The sequence below is a fragment of the Sardina pilchardus genome, chromosome 5, assembly GCF_963854185.1.
Source record: "Sardina pilchardus chromosome 5, fSarPil1.1, whole genome shotgun sequence".
Classification (NCBI taxonomy): Eukaryota; Metazoa; Chordata; class Actinopteri; order Clupeiformes; family Clupeidae; genus Sardina; species Sardina pilchardus.
In genome coordinates, this window is record NC_084998.1 from 26,568,350 (window position 1) to 26,589,271 (window position 20,922).

General features: G+C 42.5%; 1 protein-coding gene and 1 long non-coding RNA gene across 4 annotated transcripts in view; both read left to right on the forward strand.

Moving 5' to 3' along the window:
* The window catches only part of acaca (acetyl-CoA carboxylase alpha), a 59,718-nt gene that overhangs the window by 12,637 nt on the left and 26,159 nt on the right, over positions 1 to 20,922 (forward strand). For 2 of the 3 annotated variants that reach the window (XM_062537115.1, XM_062537117.1), the window contains exons 14-29: positions 330 to 480; positions 796 to 899; positions 1,149 to 1,376; positions 2,355 to 2,505; positions 3,242 to 3,376; positions 3,717 to 3,863; positions 4,473 to 4,661; positions 4,817 to 4,917; positions 5,042 to 5,130; positions 6,748 to 6,872; positions 9,672 to 9,785; positions 10,084 to 10,197; positions 10,368 to 10,457; positions 10,677 to 10,795; positions 12,242 to 12,265; positions 20,686 to 20,841. In XM_062537115.1, coding sequence (XP_062393099.1) covers positions 330 to 480; positions 796 to 899; positions 1,149 to 1,376; positions 2,355 to 2,505; positions 3,242 to 3,376; positions 3,717 to 3,863; positions 4,473 to 4,661; positions 4,817 to 4,917; positions 5,042 to 5,130; positions 6,748 to 6,872; positions 9,672 to 9,785; positions 10,084 to 10,197; positions 10,368 to 10,457; positions 10,677 to 10,795; positions 12,242 to 12,265; positions 20,686 to 20,841 — 2,037 coding nt within the window. The remainder of the gene's footprint in view (positions 1 to 329; positions 481 to 795; positions 900 to 1,148; positions 1,377 to 2,354; positions 2,506 to 3,241; positions 3,377 to 3,716; positions 3,864 to 4,472; positions 4,662 to 4,816; positions 4,918 to 5,041; positions 5,131 to 6,747; positions 6,873 to 9,671; positions 9,786 to 10,083; positions 10,198 to 10,367; positions 10,458 to 10,676; positions 10,796 to 12,241; positions 12,266 to 20,685; positions 20,842 to 20,922) is intronic. The other variant, XM_062537116.1, reaches the window with a different exon arrangement.
* LOC134080599 (uncharacterized) lies at positions 14,494 to 20,654 on the forward strand. The gene is made up of 3 exons (XR_009939234.1): positions 14,494 to 14,923; positions 17,371 to 17,542; positions 18,167 to 20,654. It is a non-coding gene; the product is annotated as an uncharacterized LOC134080599 (long non-coding RNA).

The window sequence follows — 20,922 nt, forward strand, 5'->3', positions numbered from 1 at the left end:
ATGTAGCTAAGGAGCCCTGTTCCTTGAAAATATATTGATTATTATTGTCTGTGCCATTTGTTTAGTCATTTTGCTAAACTAGTCAAGTCAAGTTTATTTATATAGATAGATAGATAGATAGATGGATAGATAGATACTTTATTGATCCCCAAGGGGAAATTCAAGATAGCGCATTTCATACACAGAGGTCATTTAATGTGCTAACCATGTAAACCAAACAGTACCGTAATAGCAGATAAAAGCATAAACGTAAATGAAAAAATAAAAAAATACTTCTCCAAAAGATGAGGTGTTTGTAAATGGCCTCCTTGTGTGGTTTGTCCTCTTAGCAACATGGTGGTGGCCCTGAAGGAGTTGTCCATCCGAGGAGACTTCAGAACCACGGTGGAGTATCTCATCAAGCTGCTGGAGACGGAGAGCTTCCAGCTCAACACCATCGACACCGGCTGGCTGGACCGGCTCATCTCCGAGAAGATGCAGGTGAAGCCCAGCGTCCAGCAGCGTTGACCGTTAGCTCTCAGAGCTGTGTGTGTGTGTGTGTGTGTGTGTGTGTGTGTGTGTGTGTGTGTGTGTGTGTGTGATACAGCTGCTTCATGGCTGTGTTGTTTGTAGGCTGAGAGGCCAGCAGCCTTGACCGTTAGCTCTCAGATCTGTGTGTGTGTGTGTGTGATGCGGCTGCTTCATGGCTGTGTTGTTTGTAGGCGGAGAGGCCAGCAGTGACCAGTAGCATTGACCATTAGCTCACAGAGCTGTGTGTGATGCGGATTCTTCATGGCTGTGTTGTTTGTACTGTAGGCGGAGAGGCCGGACACCATGCTGGGGATCGTGAGCGGAGCCCTCCATGTGGCTGATGTCAACTTCAGGAACAGTGTCTCCTGCTTCCTGCACTCACTGGAAAGGTACAGGGCTACAGCCTATATAGACTAATGACCAAGGGCTTTTGTTTATGGTTAGTTTTGTCTTTTTGTTGTCTTATTCTTTCTCTCATTTCTCTCTCTTTCTCTTTCTTCTCTCTCCTCTCTCTCTCTTCTCTCTCTCTCTCTCTCTTTCTCTCTTTCTCTCTTCTCTCTTTCTCTCTTTCTCTCTTCTCTCTCTCTCTCTCTCTCTCTCTCTCTCTCTCTCGTCTCTCTCTCTCTCTCTCTCTCCAGAGGTCAGGTGTTGCCGGCGCACACTCTGCTGAACACGGTGGACGTGGAGCTGATCTACGAGGGCACCAAGTACGCGCTGACGGTGACGCGGCAGTCGCCCAACTCCTACGTGGTCATCATGAACTGCACGTCGGCCGAGGTGGACGTGCACCGGCTCAGCGACGGAGGCCTGCTGCTCTCCTACGACGGCTCCAGCTACACCACCTACATGAAGGAGGAGATCGACAGGTCAGACGCGCACGCACACACACACACACACACACTCTCTTACTCTCACTCACACACACATACACACCCTCACACACACACTTTCTCTCTCTCTCACACACACACACTCTCACACACAGGTGCTCACACACAGGTGCCACCTGGAATCCAAAATGGGCAAGTACAGACACACACACACACACACACACACACACACACACACACAGTCTCACACACAGTCTCACACACACACTCTCACACACGGGTGCCTGGAATCCAAAATGGGGAAGTGCTGGGGGAAAGGGGTTTTGAGATCTAAACATGGACTTCACTTTGTAATGCTGTCCTGGGTTTTGTAGTGTCAGTGTTTTCCTTCTGTATTGTTGCTGTTTTTAGGGTCTGTTTGAGGTTTGAATTCAGCCGTGATGGCAACATGATCAAATGCAGCTTTAAACTGCAGCTTATGTGGCAACAAACTCTTTTTTTTGTCTTAGCTTTCAGTTTCTTGAAGCAGCAATGTTCAAAAAAGAAAGTAACAGGGAAATGTAATGGAAATAATCGGTCGAAGAGACCTCTTGAATCATGCACCACTAAGAATTAAAGCAACACTGAAGAGTTTTTCATACCTTAACATAATGTTTCCAAAATCATTTCAGCAGTTCATCAACTCGTAACAGGGTGAACGGCACTTCTGCATTCACTTTGCGGCCCTCTAACGGCTATAACCGCACTATGTAACTTTACCAGATCGGGTAGCGTACCTGTGGTTCCATGAAATGAGACTTAAGAAACCACAAATTTGACTTGCTTTGATGTCGCAATACATCATACTGTACATCATATTGTACGGGACAATGTGCGATCAATAAACACTGTAAATGTAACCATTTGACGCATTGCACCAGAGTTAGCCTTAGGCTAGTTTACATCTGCCGTCCTCAGGTATTTCCCTCTCCCCAGTCCGTGTCTAACCCAGCCTCTCTGCCTCTCCGTGTCCAGGTACCGCATCACCATCGGCAACAAGACGTGTGTGTTTGAGAAGGAGAACGACCCGTCTCTGCTGCGCTCGCCCTCCGCCGGCAAACTCATCCAGTACACCGTGGAGGACGGGGGACACGTCTTCGCCGGCCAGTGCTATGCTGAGATAGAGGTGTGCGTGTGTCTGTGTCTGTGTCTGTGTCTGTGTCTGTGTCTGTGTCTGTATCTGTGTCTGTGTCTGTGTCTGTGTCTGTGTGTGTGTAAATAAGTTCCACTCTAGGGCAGCATGATTTCAGGAAAATGTCTAAATCCGAATTGTCTGACCGATATGGTGACTGCGATTTGATTTGCAATGTCATTTTTAGCCACTTCTGATTGGTGAGCAGGCCTGGTGCTTGAGAAGCACAGTGCTTCTTATAGGCAAGCTTAGCTGTCTGTTATACAGTAAGTGGCATCAATATAAAAATAGATGTGACAAGATTAAGCATTGGAACAAGGTTGAGCACTGAGCGATCAATTGCAGCCATTTCCATTAGCTGACTGTATTAGTTCAAATACGTAGCTATTTCAGTTGCAAATCTATTGATTGTTCAGCCCTACTCCTCTCAGTGTTGTGTTGTGTTGTGTTTCACCTTTTATAGGGAATAATGTTGGTATCCCTTTACACCAGGGATGGGCAACTTTCATGACTAAGAGGGCCTACATTTTTTATCATCACCATCAGAGGGCCAAATGTGGCCGCGCACTTCCGCACATCTGATATGAGAGAAGCTGCAAAATCATTCTGAATAACTGTGTGAATATGTGTATATATGGATGTATACGTTATCTGAGTGCTCCGGTCATCTCTGGGCCTCTGTGAAGTAGCCCAGCCTGCCTCTATATGACCGGTGTTTGTTTGTGCTCAGGTGATGAAGATGGTGATGACGCTGACGGCGGTGGAGTCGGGCTGCATTCACTACGTGAAGAGGGCTGGTGCGGTCCTGGAGCCGGGCTGTGTCATCGCCAAACTCCAGCTGGACGACCCCAGCAGAGTACAGCAGGTCAGACAGCCCGTCTGGTCTTCTGTTTTGGACAACAGCTTCTGTTGCCATAATCAGACAACATTAATATTTCATTATATACAAAAGTTACATTGAATATTAATTTATTAAGGTATACCGTAATTTCCCAACTATTAGTTGTGGCTTATACTGTACATTGATTTTGCAAGATTTCTTTTAACTCGCATAAAACACTGGCCTGTGGCTTATACACACTGTGGCTAATACACAGGAAATTACTGTAGATATGACCGCAGCTCAACTGTTCTGTAAATTGCTGGAATGACTCCAATGTGTCCGTATCGGGGCACCATGGTAATGTGTGTCCGTGTCCGTTCAGGCGGAGCTGTACACGGGGGCGCTGCCCAACATCCAGGCGGTGGCGCTGAGAGGGGAGAAGCTGCACCGCGTCTTCCACAGCACGCTGGACCACCTGCTGCACATCATGAACGGCTTCTGCCTGCCCGAGCCCTTCTTCGGTGGCAAGGTCTCACTGCACCCTCCTGCCCTTTTGTTCATACAGCCATTCAGCAATAGCATTTGAGACTAGAAAAGCACTCCGAGAGCGCAAACCTCCGCCAAGTGAAAACATAATCACCTCCTGGATCCAGACAGTTATTCGGATCACTCCCAAAATGTAATGTCGAATGTCATTTCAGTCATTTCATGTCATTTCAGACCTTTCCTGAAGATTTCATCGAAATCCATCCACAACTTTTTGAGATATGGTTATAGTTATTTAGCAGACACCTTTATCCAAAGCAAGTTATCTTGCTAACAGACAAACAAACAAACAAACAAACCCAGATGAAAACATAGCCTCCTTGGCGGAGGTAATAAAAATGGACTAATATGTTATGGGATAGAGCATTATTTGAACTTTTCCAAGGCCTCTCTAGATAACTGAAGTGCTGAGTGCTTTTTTGTAGTTGGTAGCAGTAATGCCGGTAGTAGTTATTTGGTGGTTGGATTGTTGTTAGAATTGCTCTTAAAAAGCCGCTTTGGTTAAAAAGCGTCAGCCAAATGTAATGTAATGTAATGTAGTGTAATGGATGTGTAATGGATGTGTGTTGGGTGGTGCTGGTGGTGTTCCCAGCTGAAGGAGTGGGTGGAGCGGCTGATGAAGACGCTGAGGGACCCCTCGCTGCCCCTGCTGGAGCTGCAGGACATCATGACCAGCGTGTCGGGACGCATCCCCCCCGCCGTGGAGAAGGCCATCAAGAAGGAGATGGCCCAGTACGCCAGCAACATCACCTCCGTTCTCTGCCAGTTCCCCAGCCAGCAGGTACACACACACACACACACACACACACACACACACACACACACACAGAGTTATTGTGAAGAGTAAGGAGTGATTGAAATACTGATCACAGGAATGCATTAATAAAGTTGTAATTACAGCGTACAGAGTGTAAAGTATTATTGTCCTCCACATAGATCGCTAATATCCTGGACAGTCATGCGGCCACTCTGAACAGGAAGTCGGAGCGAGAGGTCTTCTTTATGAACACCCAGAGCATTGTGCAGCTGGTCCAGAAGTAAGGGTTTATTTTTTCGGCCTCATTTATATAGCCCTAGTTGGAGTAAAAAAAAAAGTGGAATGGCTAAACGTCTATTCTCTGCTCATTCCAACCTAACACCGGCTCCACTCTGCTCTGGCAGATACCGCAGTGGCATCCGTGGGCACATGAAGGCCGTGGTGATGGACCTGCTCAGGCAGTACCTCAAGGTGGAGGTGCAGTTCCAACACGGTGAGTCCTATGTTGCAGCAATAGTTGCAATAGTCATGGAAGTCATTCAGTATGGTTGCATGTACAGATCAGCCTGAATAAAGCACCAATGTAATATTATGAGAAAACAGAATATTCCCATTTACATGCTAAGTGAACTGCTAAAAATCTGATTCCATGGCACGTCTTTATTTAGGAATCGTGATTAATTCCAACTGGAGTTATATGACTATCTATCTAATCAGATTGAATACAGGTTATATATTCCAATTCAATAACATTGGATTTCAATCCGATTACACAATTTAGCTGACATTTTTTTAAATCAGAGTTAATCTGAGAGTTTCAGTCTGAGAGGACTGAAATCTAATTGTCTGTTTGCATGAAACCAAAGATCCTTTGTCACTAAACTTGCGCTTCAACCCTCACTGACATAAACGCACTGACTGTAATCAAACAAATGACCTGTGGGGTGTCCTACGAAGCAAGTTAGACAAATCTAGGTTATCTAGACATATCGAGGCTGCACAAAGCCTCAACTCGGGTATTAAGTTAAGTGATCCTACGACAGCAGGTATGTGATAAATTTGTCAAACTAGGCTTTCAGCTCAGATCTGTGCGCGTTCTCGTGGTTGGGGTGATCGGGAAACGTGGAGACGCACAAGACAGCCTAGGTTTAAAAACGATTACTTCCGCATTTATGAGCGGTAGCGAAATCTAGGGTGGTCTTTTTTAGTGTCTAACCTATAACATCAAAAAGTCGATGGTTATCAGATATTGTATGGCATGCATGTCCATAGTAGTGACATATTTGCACGCACAACATAGTTAAAAGCGCCTTCGAGATTCAAAATGTTTGCAGAGGCGGGGCCGAACCTGTTCAAAGTATGACAGATTAGCACACGTGAGATAACTTCGTTGTTCAAGATGATGGATTGGTTAGAATTGGTCAGAGGGCGGTGATATTTCACGATTTGAGCTATAACTAAGCACATAACCCGCTCCCGAGCAGGTTTGGTTGCGAGCATAAGATACCATGGTGATACAGCGACGCTTAAACAAATCCACTTTCGTATGACAGCATACCCTGGTTTTGAGCGCAACATACCTCGCTAAGCCACTAATCGAGCTTCGTAGGACACCCCACAGATCATCAATGATGGTGGGAAGGCCAGCAGTCTGCTACTGCATGAGATGACACTTCATGGGACCAACGCGTGCATTGTGTTGCTGTCTGTGTTTGTGTGCTGTGGGAATTACACAGGCAGAATGAAATGAAGCACATGAGACGGCCATATTGTTTTGAAATGACTGGTCCATGTCAATATCAGAAAGATGTAAAGATGTGTTTGTTAGTTAAGTCTACCTTACACTGACAAGGTTTGGGAAAGATTCTTGAAAGATTGTAGTCTTTTGAGTAAAGCTTGAATGAGGGGCATTAGTTAAAAGACTACAATCTTTCAAGAATCTTTCCCAAATCTTGTCAGTGTAAGGTAGGCTTTAGCTGCAGGTGATGCCAAAACTGCAGTTTTCATCTGTGTCCATATGATGGCAGTGTGTGTCTTTTGTTTTGAGCCGAACACCACTGTTCCTCCTTAGCACTGCTTCACCTCTGCCATTGTTTGTGTTCACACACAGGGCATTATGACAAGTGTGTGTTCCATCTGCGCGAGGAAAACAAAGGGGACATGGCCAACGTGCTGAACTACATTTTCTCCCACGCCCAAGTCACCAAGAAAAACTCCCTCGTCACCATGCTCATCGTAAGTAGCAGAGGCCCTATTCCAAACCATGACACACATCTACACCCTCTGATTTAGGTACTTGGAACCTTTTTTTGGTGACCAGAATAAAAAAGAAAATAGCACAATTGACCCCTTTTTTTTGTGGAACTCCAGAAGAAAATGGTTTACTCCACCAGGGCAGTAGAATCGGGGTATATATCGCTGGGATACCTTTTATTATTATATTATATCATATATATATATATATATATATATATATATGTATATATATAATTTAAAAAAAGGTATCCCAGCGATGAATCATCATTTCTTGATGCATTCTGTTGTCAAGAATGCCATTTTTGGCGGCTCTAATCTAATTATTCCTCCTTCATTTTTAGTGCACTTGGTTGTTCTGCCATTGTTATTTTGAAAATAGCATCCATAGAGATAACAGGAATTTTAAGATAAATTAAGACAATTTTTTGGCAGATAATTTAAGAGGATTTTGGCTCAAGTCAAATATTTTTACAGGACAGCGCAAAGTAAATGTCTTTATGATAAAACATCTCATTTGCATTGTTTTTATCTTTATAAGATTATAGCACTTGGTAAGATACCACTTTTTGCAGTGCAACACCAGTATGACGGGGTGTTCACTGGGCCTGTATTCACACATATTATCTTACCACTAAGAGTACTCTTAAATCGCACTAAAAGATTTTAGCTAGGAGTTATTCACAAAGCCTCTCAGACCTACTTTTAGTAAGGAGAAAGGACACCTCTGTTGCTATGGTTGACGTCATTACTCATGCACAAGCTTGAGTGAGTGACAGGTGTCAGGTCTTAGCTGGTGAGAATGCATGCGCTATGTCGGACTGTGAAGGATGGAAGATGATGAATAAATAGGCATAGCCTAAATTAATAAAGAGTAGGCTCAAACAAATAGCCTAGGCATACTGAAACACTACGGACTGGAGCACTATCTTTGCAACATGTTTTAAATGAATCTGTATGAAAAAAACGTAGCCTATTTGCAAAGTGGAGAAACGATTTAATTTAATTTAGGCACAATGGGACGTTACATTTAGTTACATGCAATGGTGGTTTTGGTTGTCGGTGGCACCATTGCATTTGCATCCTTAGTTGCAATGCACAATTATTCCCTTGCATGACAGCTCCTGTAACCGCAGGTTCATTTCAAAACATCACAACATGAAATGCCACTAAAAGCGGTTTGTGAATAGGTCTTAGTGAGTTAGGAGTCCTCTCGGGTTCTTTTAAGCTGTCCTAGATGTAGGAGCTATTTTTAGGCTTAAAATGCTTTGTGAATAACTTTAAGTGAAAAAAATTAGGAGTCCTAAAGTTAGGAGTGACACGCCCATTATTTTTAGGAGTTTCTCCTAAATTCACCAGTTAGGAGCTACTTTTAGCCTTAAAATGCTTTGTGAATTCTTTGTAAGATTTCGTAATATACAGTACATCACTGATACATCACTCTGCACGCCCGATGTTGTGCTGCACGTCATGTAACATCTTACTATTTGGTCCCACCTCCTGGCTTCCCAAAATGCTGCCTTGTATGTGAACACACGTACTGTACAGAAGCAGCAATCTGTTACTTCTCTTCTGTACAAGCAGTGTTGTGCTATGGCGGCTCTTCTCCCTGTGAATATCGCACGGTTTCTTTGTCTAAATGTTCTCCATATGTCTGAAGCCTTTTGTTGCTCTATCCTCGAAAAGCTTAATTATAAATGCTTGTCAATACGGTATTTTAATTTACTCACAATTAGTATTTTCATTGCAGTTAGTTCCAATTAAGGGTCTGTGAAATGTTGTCATGTAACTTGCCGATGCAAATCTTGCAGATGAATTTTTTTTTAAAAAAGCAAATCTTGCTGTCATTACCGTGTAGTATGGTTTTAAATATCTCCTTATTAACTGGGTCAAATGATGTGCAATAACATTTCTCTTGCCTTCCCATTTTTACCCTGTTTTTCCTGAATTCATTTCTGAGTCTAATTCATTATTTCTTAATTAAGTATTAACAAGGCTTACATTTGTTCTCTCACAAGGTTATATTATTAGTTCCTATTATTAATTCATGGGAATTCATTTGATTCACATTAAAGACAATTTTGTTCTTTTCCTCTCTGTACTCCTGTGCCTCTCTATTTGTCTCTCCTCTCTTTTTATCTCTTCCTTTCTCTTATCTCTCCTTTTTTTAGCTTTATCTCTCCTTCATTCTCTTCATCTTTCCTTCTCTCTGTCTTTTATCTCTTCTTCTCTCTGTCTTTATCTCTTCTTTATTTTGTATCTCTCCTTCTCTTTCTCTTTATCTCTTCTCTCTCTTCCTCTCTCCCTTTCTCTCTCACTCTCTGTACAGTATGTTGATGTAGCAGCAGTTATCTGTCTTTTGTTCACACTTTGTGTTGCATTTCCAATCATTATCTCTCAGCATGGGGTCTGAACTTCTTCACGCTCGTATGTCACGCTGTATGAAATATTGTTCTGTGTTGTTACCTGTTGGAGGTGATTCAGTTGCACTCCCGCGCCCCTCTATACACCTGTGTTGTTACCTGTTGGAGGTAATTCAGTTGCACTCCCGCGCCCCTCTATACACCTGTCTTGTTACCTGTTGGAGGTAATTCAGTTGCACTTCCGCGCCCCTCTATACACCTGTCTTGTTACCTGTTGGAGGTAATTCAGTTGCAATCCCGCGCCCCTCTGTACACCTGTGTTGTTACCTGTTGGAGGTAATTCAGTTGCAATCCCGCGCCCCTCTATACACCTGTCTTGTTACCTGTTGGAGGTAATTCTGTACACCTGTCTCCGTAGGACCAGTTGTGTGGGCGGGACCCCACGCTGACGGACGAGCTGATGGCCATCCTGACGGAGCTGACCCAACTCAGCAAGACCACAAACGCCAAGGTGGCCCTGAGAGCACGCCAAGTAGGTGTACACACACACACACACACACACACACACACACACACACACACACACACACACAAATATAGACACACACACATACAAATATAGACACACACACACACACACAGCACATACGTGTAAGCATGCACACACCCAGGCTCCACATACACACAGAGACCCTAATCACATACAGTCGATATTCACACACAGATTTCACACAGATGGTAGACACACACACACACACACACACACACACACACACACACACAGAGCTTGCTATTAATCAGTCCCTACATCTCCCCTCTGTCAATCCCAGGTGCTCATTGCCTCTCACCTGCCCTCCTACGAGCTACGACACAACCAGGTGGAGTCCATCTTCCTCTCGGCCATCGACATGTACGGCCATCAGTTCTGCATTGAGAACCTCCAGGTGAGCTCAGGGATCTGCATGCCAGAGGGCACATGGCTTTGGTCTGACTGCATCTGTCGTTCATTCAGTCCTCTGTTCTTCTGTCTTCTGTCCATCAATACATCCATTGTTATCTGTGGTTGTTCTGTGATGAAAATTTCCCCGTTCACCGTTTTGTCTTTGTTCCTCAGAAACTGATCTTGTCTGAGACCTCCATCTTTGATGTGCTCCCTAACTTCTTCTACCACACCAATCAGGTGGTCAGGATGGCTGCCCTGGAGGTGAGCTAGCTGAGCCGGCTGTGTGTCATGTGTGTGAGCACGTCTTCAGATGCTTACTAACGGAGTCATGAAAGAACATTGTGTACATTTGAGTTGACTTGACACATCATTGCGTGTGCGTGTGCGTGTGCGTGTGCGTGTGCGTGTGCGTGCTCCTGTACACATGTGTCTACATGTACGACTTTGTGTGTGTATAACTGTGTGTGTGTGTGCCTGCAGGTGTATGTGCGCAGGGCCTACATTGCCTACGAGCTCAACAGTGTTCAGCATCGGCAGCTGAAGGACAACACCTGTGTTGTGGAGTTCCAGTTCATGCTGCCCACCTCCCACCCCAACAGGTACCCACAATGCACTGCAAGCCTGCCTCCCACTGCCCACCCCACCCCAGCCCAGCCCAGCCCCTTCTGAGTGCAGCTATGGAGGAGATTGGGAGGGGTGGGCTATGTGTTCTGCTCTACGGACTGCAAGGAGGCACATATCATCCGAATCTCCTCCTCTGTTTAGCTGAATTTGAAGAGCCTGTATTTCTTAAATGAGTCAAGTCAGGTCAAGTCAAATGTTATTTCTATAGTACGTTTACAGACTGCTGAGCCGCACCAAAGTGCTTCACCATAAAGGGCAAAACATGTAGAGAATAAATAAAAGGCACAAAGCAAGAAAAAAGAAATGCGCTAAATGATGGATGATGATGATGATGATGATGATGATGAATCCATATGCAATCATAGGAATTTGATCAGGCCTGTTTAAGTGATGGTCACTTGTTTATCTTATAATAATCAAGAACCAGTTTGACGTTTGTTCAAAGCTTTAATGGCATACAGCTATGCCTCGGTCTAAAACATAAAATCATCTCTTTAAGCACCAAATTTCAGAAAAAGTTCCCGTTACTAAACATTTATGTTTATGAACATGAGTTGTAACGTATCCAAGGGACTTGTACAGACGCAATTCTGTCTGAGCACGTGCAGTAACAGGCCCTTTTGGCTTACCATATTAACAGGCCCTTTTGGCTTACAGGCCCATTGGCTTGCCGTATTAATCCGGTCCAGGCGTCATGCTGTGTGTGTGAAGATGCATGATCACATTAATTTTGTCCTCATGTTTACATTCATGGCTGCTTATTGTTTTGTCCAAGTAACTGTGTCTTTGCCTGGCTTTTATGCACTTGATGTTTATGACAATCTGATGTGTTTTGCATGTTTTCTGACTTAACTTTTTTGGTTGTAATTAACCAATAAATCATTAAGTTTTGCCCCATATTTGCATAGTAAATGTTAAAGTGGCTATTGTGTCCATACTGCAAAAAAAGAAAAAAGCCTTTTTGCATGATGAGAAGTGGGACACGTTGGGATTTTTGCATGTCAGTGAGGATCAGTCATTGGCCGAGCCTGTGTGTCCATTCTGCTAGAGTGTGCGTAGCTTACCTCTACTCTTTTCGGCCCCATATATGATCTTGTTCCCCTCAATAATCTCCTCGTTCTGTTGATGCATACAGTACGATACATACAGACTGTGATGGGTGTGTGATTTCCATTGACCCCAATATCCAACATTACATTTGGCTGATTTTGATATCCACCCAATTGACTCTCATGCTGTTGTCCAGATGAGTGTGTCTGGGTCTAAACTATTATTATTGTTATTATTATTATTATTATTATTTATCCTGGCCCCTTTAATGGCCCCCCAGACCTCCACACGGCTCCTGCCACTGACTCACTCCTCCACATTGGTGCCTGACACTCACTAACCAAACAGTAATCAATGTTGTTTGCTTGCAGAGGGAACATCCCCACTTTAAACAGGTATAGTAGTGATTCTTTCCTTTGCTGTTCCCCAGTGTGCCGTTTGTACTCCTCACCGTTGTAGAGTAGAGTAGAGTAGAGAACCGCATGGTCATAAACTACAGATCAAGTGCTTATGACCATTAGGGTTAACCATGGTTATGGTTTTATACTATTTAAAGCAAAGTGGGCACAAATGGTCAAGCTGCTTTTGTTGAAAGCATCATGTCACCAAAGGCCACTTTTGAAATGCATCTTAATTGAAGTGTCCAGTTTGCCTATGCTGCTGTGTGAGGCTGTTGCTTCCTCAAATTAAAATGTCCAACACCAGTTCTAACTGATTCTGTATGTTTCAAAGTCATTGCAAGCTAATACAGTAGTTGTTGCATGGATTGCTGAAACAACCATGTTCTTTTACTAGAGCAGATGTAGTATATGTTAACCCACCTCCCTCGTAAGTCCTTGCACACATAGGTGTGTGTGTGTGTGTGTGTGCCTGTGTGTTAATACAATTGTGTGCTTTATTGTATTGTGAAGGCATGCCCAGTAATGTGGCGACAAAGCTAATTTGTTGTTAATTTAGCTTAGTGGGGCATCCTGCTGAGTTTGAATGAGCTGTGTAAATGTCCTGTTTAATTCCTCCATCAGGGAGTCCTTGATGACACTATGTGATTCGTTTGTCATGCCCAATGCCTGCAGTGTCTGAGTGTGTCTGTGTGTCTATGTGTGTGTGTGTGTGTGTGTTTGTTTGCTGCCACTGTTCTCATAGAAAGATGTCCCTTCCGCCAAGTCAGCACGCTAAACTGGCTGAGTGCTATCCCTCTGCTAGCACTGTGGCGCTCGCCAGTAGCAGCCCCACTAGCCAACCTCAAGTTAGTGACTCGACTGGTACTGACCAAAGGTGTGGCCATGGGCTTAGCTTCCCCATGCCTCTTCCATCCATTCACTCACTCACTCGCTAACTCACTTGGGGGCTGTGTCCGTTTACGATCTGCTCAAGGCCGGTGTTCTGTCGAGTTGGGCTGCCTCGTCGAGATGAGCTACCGTAGCAGAATTCGATAGAACGTGTCTGTTGAGATGGGCTACCTATCAAGTTGGGCTACCTAGTGGCACTGCCATTTCGTATTTTCAGACGATTTAGGGCCATTTATATAATAATATATATAAAAAAATGTATGTACATTTACACCCAAACCCCAAACTTCACAATGCACATTTATAAATAAACAGGATTTTCGGTCATTGGTAGTAAGACAAATGTGTTAAATCAGGCTCCAACGCTGTTATTTACCACGTTATGTACAGTATTTTAGTCTACTTCCTGTTTTCTGTGATGTTCGTTCTGGGCAAAGCCACGAGATATCGATGGCTTTTTAGTTCTGGGGAAGCTGTCTGTGGAGCTGCTGCTTAAACGATCTGTTGGAAACGACGACATCGAGGCATCATCAGGTGAGCTTATCCGTCATTTAACCAGAAATATTACACCGTTTCAAAGCACACTGGACATGTTTACAACATCTCTGAATGAATGTTGCCCTGCTGCTGAAATGAAGCTTTCAGCTAGCTAAGACCGCGCTCTTCTTAAGCCATGCATTATCGTTATTCACTTGTCGATCAAACTTTCTGTTTCTTCAGTGCAACCCGATGTTATTTAAATGTATGGGTAGTTGTTAACTGTAGCTGTTAGAAATTTTAATTCAGTAGGCTATCATAAAGCGATGATGTAGACTCGCGTCTAGCTGCTCTGACACGTGTAAACAAAGTAGCTAGCCTATGCCCAAAACGTTAGCCATCATCATAGCCTAATAAACCAGAGGTCAAATTAACAAACGGATCTGTTGTCTGATGCTGTGTTGATTGTATGCATGCATTTCCCCCTTGTTTTTATTTGATTTTTTATTAGATTTTTTATTTGAAGTCCTTCAGTTGACAGCTTAGAAAGCTATTAGTAGCCTAGCTGGCTCTCCTTCGCAGAGGTGGTTGCATGAAATGGTATTCATCCTGAGCTCATGCGGCATGCAACAGGAAAGATGTTTAGGCTACATGTCAGATACCCCGTCTATTTCTTATGTGAGTCATACCAAAATGCATGGCAACATACCCAATATAGACCTTCCCAAAGCCTTCGATATGTTATACGACCTTCCGTGCTGTGCTTCCAGATAGGCAAATGAAATTCAAGACATGCAAGTCTTAAGGTGCACATAGAAACCATACTAATGTGATTGGTTCTATCTCCATCTACTTTATGTTAAATTGAATTATATGATGCATTCTTTTTCTCAGATGAATCATTTACATAATTTACATTATTTACTATCCTGCATAGTACTGCTTATAACTACGTAGTGCTGCATAGCACTACACAACACAATACTTCTACTTCATACAACCCTAATTTCAAAAACATAAATGCAGTTAAAATGTCTGTTAATTTTATTGTGTAGAAGTGTGTTAACATTACACATTCACTTCCAATTGATTACAGCTTAGTCTCAACTCCCCTCCATTATGCTGTACAGATTTATATATCTGGTGTTCATCTTTTTAGGTGTCTTGTGGGTATTAATCCTGAGAGGGGGACAAAGGCAAATGGCAAGAAAACAAGAAGCACCCCTCCTCAGGTTTCCATGTGCTCCGAAAACTGATGGACTGTTGTTATGCCCTCGTCTGAAAATGGTGAGTATTATACACATACAGTGCAACCGGAAAGTATTCAGACCCTTTGTTGTGACACTTGCAATTGAGCTCTGATGCATTTTATTTCTATCAATCGTCCCTGAGATGCTTCCACAAGTTGACTAGAGTCCATCTGTGCCTAAATGAATTCATTGCCCATTATTAGGAGAGGCAGCCATATGTAAGGGATAATCAACGACGCGCCGTGCGTTTATAGGAAAATAATGCACGTTCGAAGTGGTAATAAGGACCCGACGCCGCAGGCGGAGGGGACTTTACACTTCGATAAGTGCATTATTTTCCTATAAACGCACGGCGCGGAGTTGATTATCCCGCTTATACCACTGCTACTATCACTTTCGTTTATATTGCCGCTGTCTTAGATACAACGTTGTTGTTTTTACCGTTACATTGACATTGGCGAATTCATATTCAAGTGTAATAAGCCCAAAAGTAGGGAACTACTTCATAGCCGTGCGGTATCTAGAAAAATAGGGTCATTCCACGCCAAATCAACCAGAGCCCACGCACTTGCGTCTCAAAAAAATCTGAAAAAAATACCATGTGTGCCTATGTTACCCAGGAGACACTCTGTAAAATGTTCTTGTGTTAAGATCAATACTTTTCAAGTAACAGCCAGTTTTACAGGGGGAGGGGGGTGTCAAATTTGTTCTGCCTCTTTTTTTTGTCAAAGTTCACAAGCTCATTGCTCAAGAACTAGAATATGTAGGAGGCTCAAATTTTGCAGGCTGGTGCATAAATAGGAATAGTATGCAGTAAAATCACCACGAGTAGTCTGGATGATCCTGCATGGTCATAGCAGTCCCTCAAAGTTGATCAAAATGTTATTGGAGTTTTTGTCTGGGTTCTGTTTAGGCCTTCAGAAGACACATTTTTACTCAACGTAGACTCTTGGGGGGTTTTTCTTATTGAGATAAGTAGAAACACTCTCCGAAAAAGCAATGAAGAGAAAGGAAAATCCATCAGGGACTGAACAGCAGACCTCACACGTTTGAAAAATAAATTTGGATCTCATATTCAGAGCACCCTAACACCTTGTGGGAATATACAAAGATTTTTTTTATATTTTTTTCTATAATCTGCATTACCTCTTCTTTTTAAAAACACCAATTTGACTTGTCTTATGCAAATCTTTCTTTTTCATTTCCCACCCTGAACAAGGGCAAAATGCACCATAGAGATCTATTGAGAGATTTGTTTTGTATAGAGTAACCACTAGGTGCCACTAAAATCACTGAATCACTGAAATTGCCGGGTGGGGACAAAACATATTGATCTCAATGGTGCATTTTGTCCATGTTTAGGGTGGAAAATGAAAAAGAAAGATTCGCATAAGACAAGTCAAATTGGTGTTTTTAAAAAGAAGAGGTAATGCAGATTATAGAAAAAAATATAAAAAAAATCTTTGTATATTCCCACAAGGTGTTAGGGTGCTCTGAATATGAGATCCAAAATTATTTTTCAAACATGTGAGGTCTGCTGTTTGGTCCCTGATGGATTTTCTTTTCTCTTCATTGCTTTTTCGGAGAGTGTTTCTACTGATCTCAATAAGAGAAAAAAAATCAAGAGCCTATGTTGAGTAAAAATATGTCTTCTGTAAGCCTAAACAGAGCCCAGCCAAGAACTCCAATAAAATTTTGATCAACTTTGAGGGACTGCTATGACCATGCAGGATCATCCAGACTACTCGTGGTGATTTTACTGCATACTATTCCTATTTATGCACCAGCCTGCAAAATTTGAGCCTCCTACAGATTCTAGTTCTTGAGCAATGAGCTTGTGAACTTTGACAAAAAAAAGAGGTAGAACAAATTTGACACCCCCCTCCCCCTGTAAAACTGGCTGTTACTTGAAAAGTATTGATCTTAGCACAAGAACATTTTACAGAGTGTCTCCTGGGTAACATAGGCACACATGGTATTTTTTTCAGATTTTTTTGAGACGCAAGTGCGTGGGCTCTGGTTGATTTGGCGTGGAATGACCCAATAATGCACGTTCCAAACAGCGCATCACAATAGGAAATTTGACCAAGCAGTGGTATAACTTTATATAAGGATTCATATTGAAGATGTAAAATTCTACAGCATTGAAAATGCCCAAGGGCATGGTAGCCTCCATCATTCTCAACTGGAACATTTTGGAACAACCAACAGTCTTCCTAGATGTGGCTGCTCAGCCGAACACAATGCTATTGAGTATAGCAGGGAGTAACAACACTTAACATTCATAGAAAAGTGCATGGTTTACAGAGAAAGCAGCAGTGAGGTTCAGTTGTGCAAAAAGTGTAAAGTGAGGAAGACCAGGTTATGAAATGAGTGCTTAGTGCATGTTCAGGTGAAGAATAGCTTGTAGATAGGTACTATCCGTAAAGTGTGATGTTTTACATCTGATACTACTGTACCTTCTCCCTGGTGTAATGTGAATAGACGGTGTGCTCGATGGGAGAGGTCAGAGATGATGTTCACGGCGTTCTTGGAAAGAAAAAAAAGGCAGACTACAGCCAACGATTTTAGAGGCCCTGTGTACTACCCTCTCAAGCCGTTGTTTGTCCTGGCTGGTGGTGGCACTACCATACCATGCCAGAGCAGGATGGAGAAGGTGAGTACGCTTTCAATGGTAGCCTGATAGAAGTGGATCACGCCTGCTTGACCAACCCCAAATTTCCTCAGCTGGCGGAGGAAGTGTAATCTCTGATGGAAGGAGGGGACCCACTCCACTACTTGGCCATTAATGGAGATGGGAAGGTTTAACAGGCAGGATGGAGCTAAAGTCAATGAACAGTACACAGGCATAGGTGGACTAAGTATCAAGATGCTGTAGAATGAAATGTGTGCAGAATAAGACCGCATCGTCTACTCCCCTATTTGCCCTGTAGGCAGTGTGATGTGTGACCGGTACCTACAGACTAGACATTCAAAGATTTTCATGACAACAGAAGTGAGTGCAACAGGCCTATAATCATTAAGACAGGTTATGTTAGTTTTCTTGGGCACTGGGATGATCAGATTTAAGACATGCAGGTACCATTGTACTGTTAAGAGACAAGTTGAAGATGTTAGTGTGAGTAGGAGCAAGTTCATTTGCACAGTTCTTTAATGTAGCTGGTGTCACCATCAATGTTGAACTACTCCATAAAGACTTTTAACAAATTGGTGTAAATAAAGGGAGTTAGCTTGAAAATGTTCCACTCAAGGTGACCTATTGTATATTTTTCTTTCACAGAAAAGCCCAAGGACTCAGAACATGAAGCCAAAGAAGTAGATGATGACTCGGTCCAGACATACCAAATGGAAAAGCCCTTAAACAAAAGTAATCAACCCTACTGGAGATGAATGCGAAATTCTAAATCAAGTTTTAACATTAGATTTCTAAGTTTCCAAAGGATAGGTCAAGCAGAAGTAGTGCGAAAGGTGTCCTACTTGCTTCGGTAGGAGGGGGAACGTATACTCTAATAAACGTTTTAGTCTTGCACCAAATCGTCAAGGTACTCATGGCTGTCAGTTAGCGGTATAACAATATTTTAACACAATTTTTAAGAAATCTTAAGTGATGAAATATATTGCTCTACGCTCTATAGGGCTGCTCGATTATTGTAAAAATCATTATCACGATTATTTTGTTCAATATTGAGATCACGATTATTAGACGTGATTACTCAGTGATTTTGGAACTATCATCCATATTCAAAATGCATTTTTTTTTAAAAATGTTTAATAGAATTTTAAATATAATCCAACAGGAAAAAATACATGTGAAAAGATAATGCACACGACAACTTGAGACAAAAGGAGAGCATTGTAATGAAACTGAAACTGAATGATTATATTTTGATTATGCTATTTTCATAATTGTTTAATTTGAGTTATTTCACATTAGGTTTCAGAGAATTGCTGTACTACTTTAAGAGTATTATTTTTATTTATGTGGTGATGATGATGCCTCCCTTCCTTCAGATGGAGGCTGCTGAGGCAGTTCATCAATACAACACACACAAACACACAAATAACGTGGACATAAGGCATACCATGCTTAACTCATTAATTAAAATGTATTAATGAAGTGTTATTTGGATAAGATCGTACCAATGTAGTAATGAAATATGTATCTACTCATGATGAAGGGAAGGTATTGCTACAACATGTAAAGGTGAATATCTCTTGTAGCCTATCACTGAGATGTGTTTATAGTCAGAAGTTGCAGAGCATCTTCAAAAGTATGGACACCCATAGGCTCCATGATCTTGGCAAATTTGAGCTGGTTTACTGAGATGTTGTACACACTTCAAGAGTGTGCAATAAAATTGTATTAATTAACTGTCATTGAGTCCATTTTCTTGTCTCAACTCAACAAGTTAAGACTGCCTTACACTGATACGATTTGGGAAATATTGTCTTTTAATGCATCTCTTTCAAGCTTTGCTCAAAAGACTACAATCTTTCAATAATCTTTCCCAAATCTTGTCAATGTAAGGTAGGTTTTAGTTCATTTTGCGATGCAGGGTGCCAGAGGTGTGGTGGTAAAATGAGGTGGGTAAACTATGAATTCTCATGGAAAGGTGGGCTATGCCATGTGGGAGGCTCAGATTTTCATAAAGGCTTTCAGAACATGTGTGATGAAGGTTATTGTTCGATGTTTATAACAATACCAGTGGTTACATGATTCATAAAATATATGAATGTATATTGTTAATGTGGATAACACTGTGATTTTTTAATGTGAAAAGTTGCAATTGGTGAATAAACTCTTGAGAGGTAGATAAACAATAACAGGTGGATAAACTATTTCTGAAACTGGATAAACTACGTTTACTTGCGTTTAGCTTCCACGACATCGCTTTAATGTTATGATCGGTTATTCCGATTAGTTTAGCTAGCTAACAAGAACACATTTAACATGATGGGAAATCAGTCCTTTATTTTAAATAATCGCCTACCTCGCTATTTATTTTTACATCATCGTTACACGACGTCGTAGTAGACATTTATACATGTTGAGTCGACTAACTATCCACATCCTCGTTGTTTACATGGACGCTACCTCGGTGTTGAGAAAGGTAGCCTAAAATGACAGTCGTTTTACTCCCAACATTCGATTTTGACGGATTTTTCAAGTGCGCTTGCGCGGTAGCTCATCTCGACAAGTAGCTCAGATTGACAGAACACCCGGCTTAAGTGATCAAGGGTCATGCCAGGTCACAGGCAGACTATGTTAAAGTAATGGTGATCAGTGGTGTTTGATGTCCACCTGTTTTTGCTGGGTCCTTCCCTGTCCGTCACCTGGAGTAGGAGGTTCCTGGGTGTCCCTTCCCACTAACATACGTGTAAGGCTCACCTCTCCTTAGACTTCAAGTGTGTCACTGTCTTGGTTGCGTCATGGGGTTTCCGTTTAAGGATCCATTCAGGCACATTCTATCCAGTCAAAGGAAAGCTTCTCAACTATTTCCACCACAAGACCAAATGGCTTACCAATTTACATACCAAAAAGTGTTTTTTTTTGTTGTTGTTTTGTTTTGTTTTTTGTTCTCCCATTTCTGTGAATTTATAAATGGGTAAGGAAATGGCTGCCTGATAGTTGGCCAGTATTAGACCGGGATGAGGTGAACCCGTCTGATTTGTTGGTGTGGGTCTGAATGGCTTTTGGTGCTTTGGGAATTGGAAATGTCTCCTACCTTTTGAGCAACAGCCCCTGAAGCCAAACCTGTAACCTGTATGTGTGTGTGTGTGTGTGTGTCCGTCCCACAGAATGTCTTTCTCCTCCAACCTGAACCACTACGGCATGGTGCACGTAGCCAGCGTGAGCGACGTGCTGCTGGACACCTCGTTCACCCCGCCGTGCCAGCGCATGGGAGCCATGGTGTCCTTCCAGTCCTTCCAGGAGTTCACCAGGTGGGTGTGTGGGTACGTGCAAACCTTTCTACTACATTACATTCCATTGCGTTGAATTGTAAAATGGCATTGAAGTTTGAATTGAATTCGAAT